The 11,996-nt window shown below is 49.0% G+C and overlaps 1 protein-coding gene and 1 long non-coding RNA gene across 4 annotated transcripts in view; both read right to left on the bottom strand.

The window, feature by feature from the left end:
* FAM120C (family with sequence similarity 120 member C) overlaps positions 1-2,026 on the bottom strand; it is a 132,759-nt gene extending 130,733 nt beyond the window's left edge. For all 3 annotated transcript variants that reach the window (XM_085007984.1, XM_085007985.1, XM_021080777.2), the window contains exon 1: positions 958-2,026. In XM_085007984.1, the coding sequence (XP_084864110.1) occupies positions 958-1,656 (699 nt within the window). In that variant the 5' untranslated portion in view covers positions 1,657-2,026. The remainder of the gene's footprint in view (positions 1-957) is intronic.
* Positions 2,027-2,881: 855 nt separating this feature from the next.
* Positions 2,882-10,726, bottom strand: LOC146394611 (uncharacterized). Its single transcript, XR_014835489.1, has 2 exons — positions 10,376-10,726; positions 2,882-4,900 (listed from the first exon to the last, which is right to left on the bottom strand). It is a non-coding gene; the product is annotated as an uncharacterized LOC146394611 (long non-coding RNA).
* Positions 10,727-11,996: the final 1,270 nt, after the last annotated feature.

Below are 11,996 nucleotides of genomic sequence, written 5' to 3' on the forward strand. Positions count from 1 at the left end.
CCCCATATGCAGTGACCAACTACATGCAGAGATTGTACTGAATTGCCCAAAGGGCCTCACATACTTGATATGCCTGTTTGCTTCTGCTCATTTTCTTTCTTCCATTTAAAGAAACCTTCCCAAACCTGTAACCAATTCAAATCCAATTCATCCTTGACCCAGGTGAGGTCCAACTTCTTCAAGGTAGCTTCCTCTGCCCATTTTAGCATACCGATATCCTCCCATATTCTCACACAAAACAGGTACTGTACTTATAACCTGTACCATAAAGCATAATTACATACACATTTATACCATTAAATAAATGTTTCATGTGTATATATTTGATTTTCCAAGGGCAGGAACCGTGTCTCACAAGTCTTTTAAATCCCTTCCTCTGAGTAGGTTAACACCTTGCTGAAAAGTGACTGAATTAGTGGGTTTTGTTTAGGCTAAAGAAAGATGAGGTAGAAACATGTTGAAATGAAAAAGGCTACACAGATGGGTGAGAAAGAAGCACTGGTTCAAAACTCAGGTAAAAGTTTGTAAGAGAAAGGTGTTCAATTAGCACGTTTAATTGATTTGCTGCAAGGTTGGAAAAAGACAAAGAGGGAGGTCAACTGGAAAATCTGGAAAAAAGGAATTTCAGCTTGAGGCAGAAGACAACAGGAGAAAGATGGGGCTACAAAGAAATTCTGCTAAAACCTAGGAATAGGCCATTTGGATTAAGTGAAGGTAAAGGGGGTTATTGGGATGACATGGGTAGAGAGGTGTGGTTATGTAGGTGAGCGAATCGGTAGGGGATGGTATGAAGGGTTGGGTAGATGCATAAAATGATCGAGGGTAGTTAGGCAAGTGGGTTAGCTGATTGGGCGGTGAATGGGCAGATGGGAGACAGGTAAGTGGGTAGGTGGTTAGGTGTTTAGTTGGGAGGGAATAGGTATGGGCGTATTATTTAAGATCCGGCCCCTCCCTCACCTTGACCCGGAAGCGGATGAGCGCTAGCCTCACGCAGTGGCTCAGGCAGGCCGGTGGCAGGAACCAGGCCCGTGGAGGAGGGGTGCCCTTGTTGCCCACGTGTCCCACGATCAGTTGCGCTGTCTGCCGCTCGGCCTGGCACCGACGGCCCCACTCGGCCAGCCGGTCCTTGCCCAGGCCCCCGGGGAACATAACCACCAGCTCCAGGCCGTCGCCGCCGGGATAGGCACAAGCCTGACAGAGCGCTGACAAGTAGCCCAGCATGGCGTTCCACTGGCCGCCACACACCCAATCCGTCTGGTAGCCGCCATAAAGCCGCGGCAACGCCGAGCCCGCGTCCACCAACACCCGGGCCCCGGGCAGCGGAGGGGGGGGCGGCGGCGGCGGCGGCGGCGGGTGCAGCCCCGGGTGCGCCTGGCCGTGGTGGTGGAAGTGGTGAGCGGGGTGATGGTGTCGAGTTGGCCCTGCGCCCCCGGAGTAGGCACCGAAGGCGGCGGGCGGGAGCGGCGGTTGCAGAGGCGCGGAGCCTCTGGCGGCGCGTGGAGCCCCGGGCGCTAGGACTGCCGTAGGCGGCAGCTGGCGATGCTGGTGCTGCTGCTGCTGGCGCGAGACCGTGCGCGCGAGTTTGAGAAGGTCCACGGGCACCACGGCCCCGGGACAGCGCTTCTCCAGGAACTCTTGGAAGCCCTGGACGCCCATGCTTCGTCGGTGGGCAGAGGAGACGGCGGCTGCGCGAGCAGGCTAGACAGCGATCTGGGCGCGAAGCTGGGGGCGGGCGCGTGCGCACTCCGCGGGGGGCGAGGGGGCGGGAAAAGGCGTCCCGAGGGGAGGGGTGAGCGAGCGGGGAAATGAGGGCGGGGTGGGGAGGAGACCACAGATTGGATTTGGGTGGAGAGGAGGGATGAGGCCGACCGGACGCTGGAGAGGCTGGAAGGATAAAAGCGATGACGGGCTCTAGTGACTTCTCTTTTCTGTCCCTCTCCGGCTGCTCTTCCTCTTCAAAAGGGGTGAAACCTCTTCCTTCCACCTCCGGGAGCCATGTTGCCTCCTCTTCTCTATGGTACACACTTTCTAGCTGGAGGAGGGGGAGCGGGGCGGGGCGGCGGGGCATCCTGGGAGTTGTAGTCTCTTCTACGGCCTCGGGGTACAATGTTGGAACAAGATTACCATCCCTGTCTACTACTGCGTTCACTGGGGCTCAAGGGGAGGGGCGTGCTATGCGTTTAGGATCTGCACTCCAACTGTGCCCTTCACCGAATTGCTTTAGGTTATTACTTTGCCAGAAAAGGAGGCGGGGCGGAGGAGCTGGAATGATGCATCATGGGAAAGGAAGTAGAGTGGATTAATTGAATTCAGCCAAAGTGTGCTAAAATTCCCCAGGAGGAAGAATTTTCCTTCGGAGGAAGGGACTAGCTTTTAATGAATGAGAAAGGACATATATGAAATGTAAAAATACTAACCATAAATATTTCTGTAACAATCCCTTAACCTTTAGCTACTGTAATTCTTTGAAGAAGAGTTGTTGGACCCAATTTATGAATGGTTAAACTTATTTGCCCAATGCAGAGACAAAGTGAAATCGATTGTATTCAGGATCTCTTTGATCAGGGAGATAAGCTCCTACACAAATTAAACTACAAGTTGTACCTTTCTGGTATTCACTGAACTACCCTGTCCTACAATGTTAGGACCTTTGTTTGCAAACATTGTGAATCAATGTCTCGAGCTTTCACAAAATAGCAGTAAGGGCTCCAATTCCAGACGTACTGAATCTTAATCTTTAAAAAAAATTATTTTCAGTATTCTCCTCAGTTGATTCTGATAGAGCACCAGTCTTTGACTGACTGGCTTTTGGGGCCCACTGTTTCTGTTGCGGAAACCGCAAAAACCGTGGCAACGGAAGGAGACAAACAGCACTCGGAGATATGGAAAAGCAAGTTTTATTCAGCACCAGTGTGGGCTCAGAGGAGTCACCTCCAGAGTCTGAGCACCAGGTCTTTGTTCTCAGTAACTATTATACACTACAAGGTCTTGATTTTCCCATGTAAGCATCCCGGACCTCCCCCCATCCCCAAGCAGACAGTGTTCCTCCCTAAGAAACTGAGCAGGCAAGGTTACAGAAGCAGAACTGATACGCAATGTTGGGTACCTGATTAGCAGGGCTTCTGGCTTGGACATAGGACACACAGTTGTTACATTATTAGAGGAAGGGTGGTATAGTGATGAGCACAGCTGGAAAGGCTTTCAGCTGCCTTCTTAGCCAAGGGGGGGGTTGTCCTTTAGTTAAAACTCCATTTCATTCCCCGCCTCTTGATGTTCAGGGTGCATCTGCACCCTTTACAGATCATCATCGGTCAGAACCCTTTGGTACCCCTAATTAGTAGAGGCTGTTTTTTTTTTTTTTTTTTAAAGCATGGTTTTTATAAAACCTTTTATAATACTTATCAGGAGAGGTACAAGGCAGGGAATAAGTAGGCACCCTGTGAGTATAACCATGATTATTCCGACCATTGTCTTAATTTTTCCCAACCAAGAAAACCATTTACCAAAGAGACTGTCTGCATCCCGTCCTTTCCAAGGATGTGCAGGCACATGGGCAAGTTTAGTCATGAGGTCAGCAATTTCTTCTACCACCTTTCCGGTGTCATCTATTTGTAGATAGCAATTACGTAAGTTAAATTTTCCACAAACCCCTCCTTTAGAAGCAAGTAGATAATCCAAGGCCAAGCAATTTTTGTAGATTTCACTGTGTATTTTAGTTTATTGTTGGGCCAATATAGTCAAGGCCCTTGCAGTGTCATTTGTTATAAGTTCCAAAACCGCCTGTAGTCTGATGATGTGGTTCAGCATATAGACAGGGGTGTGATATCCCCAAAAGCCATCCTCTGCCCAGGTGGCAGGCCCATAATATTGAATTATCCGTTCTGGGGGCCATTCATCATCTTTCCAGTCTCCAATTTGGAGAGCCCTCCGGTCTCTCTGGGCACCCTGTGCCCTATATATAGGAATTCCCAGTTGTTCCCCTAGTGACAGTGGGAGCAGGAAGAAGGAGGGTCTGATTGTTCCCAGTACACATGTCCCAGCCCAATTTGGGGGGAGTATGGAATAGGCCATTTTTTCACAAATCCAATATAATCCCTTTGGTGCCCACCACTGGATATTAGTAGTGATATCTTTCCATGCTTGTCAAAGGAGGGAAAAGTTAGACAAGGGATTAGGTTTGGGCTCTGAGAGATTGGAGGATGACCACCATTGAGTCTTTTGGGCAGTCAGATTATAATACCTTAGGCCTAAACATGTTAGGCTTCCAACTGAAACATTAAACCGTCCTCCCCGCCTCGCAAGACAATTTCTCCCAATAATAGCAGTTCTGAGGAGCCACACCCCATCGGTGAGTTGGGGGTATGTAGTCTCATTATGAGGTTCTAATGGGTCCAGTTCTCTGGCTTGCCAAGGCCAGTGGTCTCCTGTGTTTGTTCCCCCGTATACATAACAAGAGGAGACCTTGAGAATTTGTGCAATAGTTTCTGCCAGGGCTAAGAACAAGTTCTTAGTTGTGGCCGGAATGGGAGGTGGGGTGTTTTTTATCTCTTTATAAAAGGAATGAAAGACCCTGTGAGAGGCACCTTGGAGCACAAACGTGATTCTCTGGAAATGTAGCACAGCTCCAGGGTCAAGGCCTTTTCCGTCAATGTGAATGTTTATTTTGAAACCCTCCTTCCATTTGGGCTCACAGGCAGCCAATTTCTCAAGCTTCAGCCGTGCGTTGACTGACCAGCTTCCGGTGCAGTCAGAGCAGGGCTTTGAGATCTTCGTCTCCTTCTCTGTATTGTCAGGCGAAGAGGTCTCTCCGGATTAAGGGCAGTCTCCCACTCTCCACGGTCGTCAGCTGGGCCAGCCGGTTTAACTCTAGAATGATGGGTCCAAGCATCTATTCCTGTTACTTTAAGAGCAGTGGGGGTGGTTAGAATTACAGTATAGGGGCCCTTCCATACCGGCCTCAAAGGCTCCTTTTTCCAGTCCTTTATCCACACCTGGTCCCCCGGCTTGTGGGGGTGTACTGTTATACCTAAGGACACAGGTGTTCTGTCTGTGATCCATTTATGTATCCGAAAAATAGTGAGCCCCAGTCCTTGTAATTGTTTATGTAGTTCCAAGTCTCCCAACTCCCTGGTGCTTCCTTTTAAACTGATTAGTGGAGGTGGCCTTCCATATAAGATTTCAAATGGCGAGAATCCTATTCCCGCTCGGGGTGAGCATCTCACTTTTAAGAGGGCCACCGGCAACATGTCTATCCAGGGCAAGCCAGTTTCCTGACATAACTTTGCCAGTGTCTGTTTAAGGGTTCGGTTGATGTGTTCTACTTTCCCTGAACTTTGAGGGTGATAAGCAGAATGTAGTTTCCATCGGATCTGTAAAGCTTTTGCCACCTGTTGTACTGTTTCAGCCACAACTGCCAGTCCATTATCTGACCCAATGGTCAGAGGCATCCCATATCTGGGAATAATGTCTCTCAGGAGTGCCTTGGTTACTTCCCTTGCCTTTTCAGTTTGGGTAGGGAAGGTTTTTACCCATCCTGAAAAAGTACAGATAAAAACTAGTAAATATTTGTACCCCTTACTAGGGGTGACCTCAGTAAAGTCCACTTCCATATCCTCAAATGGGGACAGTCCGCAGTGCTGTGCCCCAGCTGGTCTGTGGGGCCCCTGGCGGGCATTATTCTGTAAACAGGTTATGCATCTTTGGGAGACAGAGGAGCAGAGTGCAGGAAGAGAAGCAATGAGATAGTACCGGCCCAGTAGGGTCTCTAAGGCAGTTTTGCCCATGTGGGTTAGCTCATGTTCTTGGCGGACTAGTTTGTAGGCCAGCTGTTCTGGAATGTAAACTCGGTGGTCCCATGTGACCCACCACCCCGTTTTAGTTTTAGTTTCCCCTTCCTCCCTTATCCATTTTTCTTCCTCTGGAGAATATCTGGGGACAGCTGGCACTTCTGGGGCCAGCAAGACCTTAGGTTTGTCTGGCTGTTGTCCCCGGGCTGCCTGTCTGGCAGCTGTATCAACACTACGGTTTCCTTTTGTCACTGGGTCATCCCCCTTTTGGTGGCCTTTACAGTGGATAACTGCAACTTCTTTAGGTTCCCATACTGCCTCTAGGAGCTTTAAGATTTCAGCCTGGTTTTTAATTCCTTTTCCTTCAGCAGTGAGGAGCCCTCTTTCTTTATATAAGGCTCCATGGACATGTAAAGTTGCAAAGGCCTATCGTGAATCGGTATAGATATTAACTCACTGGTCTCAGCTGAATTCCAGTGCTCTGATTAAGGCCCATAATTCTGCTCTCTGTGTTGACCAGCCTTGAGAAAGCACCTCTGCTTCTATCACTTTTAAGTCAGATACCACAGCATATCCTGCCATCCTTTTCCCATCCTCCATAAAGCTGCTGCCATCAGTATATAAAACCAGGTCAGGATTTTGGAGTGGTTGATCAGTCAAGTCAGGCCTGCTGGAAAACACCTCATCTAGTACCTCCAGGCAATTATGGTCTGGGGGCCCCGCTTCATCTGGCAGAAAAGTGGCTGGGTTCAGAGTTCGTACAACCTCCAGTTTTACCCGTGGATTTTCACATAGTAACCCTTGATATTGAATCATTCGTGCATGTGTGAGCCAATGGTGGCCCCTGGTATCCATTAGGGTTACAACTGAGTGTGGGACTTTAACATTGAGGTTTTGTCCCAGGGTCAACTTGTCAGCCTCTCTTACCAACAAGGTGGTAGCTGCCAGCGCTCGGAGGCAGGGAGGCCATCCGGCAGCAACTGAGTCAATTTGTTTAGACAGATATGCCACTAGCCTCTGCCAAGGCCTAAATTCTTGAGTTAAGACTCCCAAAGCCATCCCATTTTTCTCATGAACTAAAAGGTTAAATTCTCTGGTTACATCAGGAAGTCCCAAGACTGGAGCCTCAGTGAGTTTGGTTTTGATTGTCTGAAATGCTGTCTCTGGCTTGGTCCCCATTCAAGGGGAGCCTTTTCTTCCCCTTTTAGAGCCTCATACAGAGGCCTGGCCAGGTCTGAAAACCCGGGGATCCATATCCGGCAGAATCCTGCTGTCCCTAAGAACTCACGAACCTTCCGGCGGGTGGTAGGGACAGGAATGGCACAAACTGCCTGCTTTCAGTCCCCAGCATTTGTCGGCCCCGCATAAAGTCGAAGCCCAGATACTTTTTTTTTTTTTGCAGATTTGTGCCTTTTTTTTTTTTTGATACTCGATAGTCTGCCTCCATCAGTAGGGAAAGGAGAGCTCTTGTTCCCTCTAGGCACTGAACCTCCGTGGTGCCAGCTAGTAAGAGGTCATCAACATACTGTACTAAAAAACACAGCCTAGTTTTTGTCCAGGAAATTCAGCCAGGTCAGCAGCTAAGGCGCCGCTAAAAAGAGTGGGAGAGTTTTTGAATCCTTGTGGGAGTCTAGTCCAGGTGAGCTGTTCCTTTGTCCCTGTATGTGGATTCTCCCATTCAAAAGCAAACAAGGGCTGACTGGCAGGTGCCACCCAGAGGCAGAAAAAAGTGTCTTTTAAGTCCAGGCAAGTAAACCACTTAGCAGTGGAGGGGATCAGCCCTAGCAGGGTATATGGGTTAGGGACGGACGGGTGTAATGTGACTGTTGCTTCATTTATGGCTCTCAAGTCCTGTACTGGGCGGTAGTCCTGTGTTCCTGGTTTTTTCACGGGCAGTAAAGGGGTGTTCCAAGGGGACTGACATTTTATTAACAGTCCATGCTGAAGCAGCCTATCCAGGTGAACCTGGATTCCCAGTCGAGCTTCTCTGGGAATTGAGTATTGTCGTAGCTTTACTGGTTGAGCTCCAGGTTTTAGATCAATCAAGACAGGAGCATGGCATTTTGCCAGTCCTGGTGGGTTTCCTTCAGCCCAAACCAATGGGTATTTAGTCTCTAGTTCTGGGGGAATGGTCCCCATTTCTGAAGGGGAAGAGTACAAGCGCCATTCCTCTTCCCTTTTTACAGCAAGAGCCATGATTAAAGGAGAGGGGGGTTCTGTCAATTTAAGTTGGGCTGATCCATCAGTAGAAAAGGAAATTTGTGTCCCCATTTTAGCCAGCAGGTCTCTTCCCATTAGGGGGACTGGGCAGTCAGGCAGGTAAAGAAATTCATGTATTACTTCATGGCCTCCTAACCGACATCGTCGAGGACCACAGAAGGGCCTGTGGGTTTGGTTACCTGTGGCCCCAACAATGGTGGTTTCTTTCCCCGAGAGGGGAGCCACAGGTTGTGTGACCACAGAAAGTTCGGCACCTGTGTCAACCATAAAGTCTATGGGGTGGCCCCCTACTTGAATTCTGACCATAGACTCTTGGGGGCCCAGTTGGAGAGAGCCTGGTCCCCCCTAATCAGACTCAGCTAGGCCAATCAGGTTGGTGCTGAATGGCTCAGATCGGTACCAGCTAGGTGGGGCCTTGGTCTTTTTCTCAGGACGGTTGGGGCATTCATTTTTCCAATGTCCCTTTTCTTTGCAGTAAGCACATTGGTCATGTACCAGGGGACTCCTTCTTCCTGGCCTTGTGCCTTGTCCCCTACGGGGTGGTCCCACTGGGGGCACCGGTTTTGACAGGGCGGCTGCCAGAAGAGTCACTTTTTGTTTCATTCTCTTTTCTGCATCACGGCGGGCCACCTGGTCTCGGTTAACAAAAACCTTGTTGGCTATTTCCAATAGTTTAGTGGCATTTTATCCTTCAAATCCTTCTAATTTCTGTAGCTTTTTACAGATATTTGATTGGGCTTGTCCCACAAAGGCAGCATTTATCATCCGTTGGTTTTCAGGGGCCTTGGGATCAAAAGGGGTGTAGATTCAGAAAGCCTCACATAGTCTCTCATAGAATTTGACTGGGCTTTCATTCGGCTCTTGTAGTATCTCACTGATCTTAGCTATATTAGTGGGCCTTTTAGCCCCAGCTTTTGCCCCCTGTAGGAAGGCCTGCCGGTACCTCTCTAGGTTACGTTTCCCTTCTTCAGTGTCATAATCCCAGTGGGGGTTTTCTTCTGGGAAGGCTTCCCTCACCCAGTTTGCCAAGTCTGCTGGACCCCCCGCATTGGCCTGAAGCCATTTTTGGGCTTCTGTTACAATTCGCCAGCGCGCTTCAGTTTCAAATAGAGTAAAAAGGAGTTGCTGGCAGTCTATCCAGGTGGGACAGTGTGTCTGGAAAATGAATTCTAAGAGATCAATCAGCACCTGAGGCTTTTCAGAATATGAGGGAGTATGGTGTTTCCAGTTGAGGAGATTGGCAGTGGAAAAGGGCTGGTAATAATAAAAACGTCCCCCCTCTTGTATGGTCCCATCGGAGGCAACTTGCTGTGGTCCCCGTGTCTCCCGTAAGGGCATTTGTAATCCTGGGGTGGCTGCTCCCTGAACTGAACAGAGATGCCTGCTCATAGGTTCTGGAGAATCTGGCTGCGGGGGTGATATCGCCTCGGGAACTTCAGAAGCAGAAGGAGGAGGAGAAACAGAAGGCAGTGGGCTATCTGGCATCTGGGGACCTTCGGCTCCTGGAGTTGGGGCTGGCAGCACATAAGGTGGTGGCATAGGGGGTGAGTCCTCAGGTTCCCCTTGATAAATAGGTGGCACCTTCTTTTGAGACAAGGTTTTCTTCTTGGACTGGGCTACTAGCACCTTATACTGTCCCTGGTCTGTGGTGCAGAACCAAACCCATGGGGGCCTCAAATAGGCAATTTCCAACCATTGATCAATATACGGAAATTGGTCTGGGTGTCCAGGGTCTCCTGTTATAACATTATATACTGCTGTAACTGTGAACACATCTAAGGTCCCTTCCAGAGGCCAGCCAACACCAAAGGAGGGCCACTCTATGGTACAGAGGGTACATAGTTTTCCAGGACTCAGCTTAACACCATAATCTCTAGAAAATCCTTTTTTAAAATTCTTAACCATACACTCTAAGACAGTGGGCTTGGAAGCCGATTTACCCATTGTGTGAAGTCCCACCCTGTGCCGGTGACGCAAGACAAACAGTGAGGGCAAGGCCTCAAGTAACAATCGCTTCTTCCGCCTGACCGCTCCCCCGGAGGAGATATTTTAGGCGCCTCTTAGCATGGGTGGGACTGTATAAACCCCAACGTCAGGATCCCCCCGAAGAGGGCCACCATAAGCCGTATGAGGGTCGCCGCGGAACTGCAGGTTAGGACTCACTCTGGCTCCGTAGTCCAAAGACGGTGGAGCATGGGCTCTCGTTCTCTCCAGTCACTCACACACACACACACCAGAATTGACAAGCCTCCTGATCTCAAGGGAGCAAACCCTGACCTGAGTGACTCTTTGGTCACTGAGAGGTGATCAGTCTCTCCTTCCGCCATATGGCGGGTCCTGACTTGGGCAGATGTCCCCTGGGCACTCACCAGTCTGACGTCCTGTCCAGGAACCTGTTTCCACTCTCCTTCTGAGTCCGTTTGGGAAGCGGTGTGGGCCAAGGCCATGGCCCGAGTGAGGGTCTGGATCCGGCAAAATGGCCGGTGCGGGCTATCCACCTGTCACAGGGCCGGCGACCGTGGCCTCCCCCGGTTCCCCGACAATGGTGGCACAAGAAGCCAGCTCGGTTGTCAGCTTCCCGGCCAACGCACCAAAAATGTTGCGGAAACCGCAGAAACTGTGGCAACGGAAGGAGACAAACAGCACTCGGAGATATGGAAAAGCAAGTTTTATTCAGCACCGGTGTGGGCTCAGGAGTCACCTCCAGAGTCTGAGCACCAGGTCTTTGTTCTCAGTAACTATTATACACTACAAGGTCTTGATTTTCCCATGTAAGCATCCCGGACCTCCCCCCATCCCCAAGCAGACAGTGTTCCTCCCTAAGAAACTGAGCGGGCAAGGTTACAGAAGCGGAACTGATACGCAATGTTGGGTACCTGATTAGCAGGGCTTCTGGCTTGGACATAGGGCACACAGTTGTTACATTATTAGAGGAAGGGTGGTATAGTGATGAGCACAGCTGGAAAGGCTTGCAGCTGCCTTCTTAGCCAGGGGGGGGGGGGCTGTCCTTCAGTTAAAACTCCATTTCATTTCAACAGGAGGAGGGTGGAAAACAAGATCCATTCTGTTCCATAACAGTGAGTAGTAGTAAGATCTGCTTTGGAACTTAATAGAAGGTATTAATAGATAAGGGAGGCCAAGTTAGAAGGGAAAAGTGCAGAACCCAAGAGTAGTCAAGGGGTATGAATTCTGAGAATAGTTTATTAGGATGTAAAAGCTTCAAGTTCCATAAAGAAATTTACCATAAAAGAATAGTGGAGATAGAACAAGCCAGATTGACAAAGAATATGTGGATGAAGAGGCAGTGCACATAAATAACTTGTGAAAATAAGCAGTGAGAGAACAGAGGCTGAAAGGAATAGGGGAATATAAGTGGACACATTGGATTGTCTGTTCAGCCCTCCTTTTCTATGAATTACCCTCTCATTTACCGAGGTACAACAAAAATTGTCGTGTTGTCCATAACCATAGCTGATTGGGTCAAAGAATCTCATTCCCTAGAAATTTGGAACTGAACCAGAGAGATGGTTTTTTTTTTTTTTTGGTTTGGTTTTTTGATTGCACCCACAGCATGTGGAAGTTTCCAGGCTAGGGATCAAACCAGTGCCACAGCAGTGCCAAGCTGCTGCAGTGACAATACCAGGTCCTTAATCCACTGTACCGTAAAGGAATTCCAAAGTCAGTTTTTCTTTTAGCATAAAACTTGGAAGCGGTCAGCAGTAAATTTTCTCACCAGAGGGACAGAAGTAAAAGATTCTGGTTTGCAGGAAGAGAAGAAAAATGCAGACTCGCAGAGCAGAGGTGGAAGATAGGGAGTCTTCATTGTAAGTCCCTGGTTCTATATCATTCCTCAGGCATTCTTGTCTTTGGTTTCTCTGAGGTAACCTCATATCCTTACTATTTTTAAGAAAGAGGGGTTAGAAATTACTTATGACCCAAAAATATTAATTCAAGAACTAGTACCAGAAACGGGGTGTGGCAAATTATACA

The sequence above is a fragment of the Sus scrofa genome, chromosome X (assembly GCF_054392235.1).
Source record: "Sus scrofa isolate SSC_HxYL_T2T_F1_AM1 chromosome X, Sscrofa_HxYL_maternal_Yorkshire_Landrace_v2.0, whole genome shotgun sequence".
NCBI lineage: Eukaryota > Metazoa > Chordata > Mammalia > Artiodactyla > Suidae > Sus > Sus scrofa.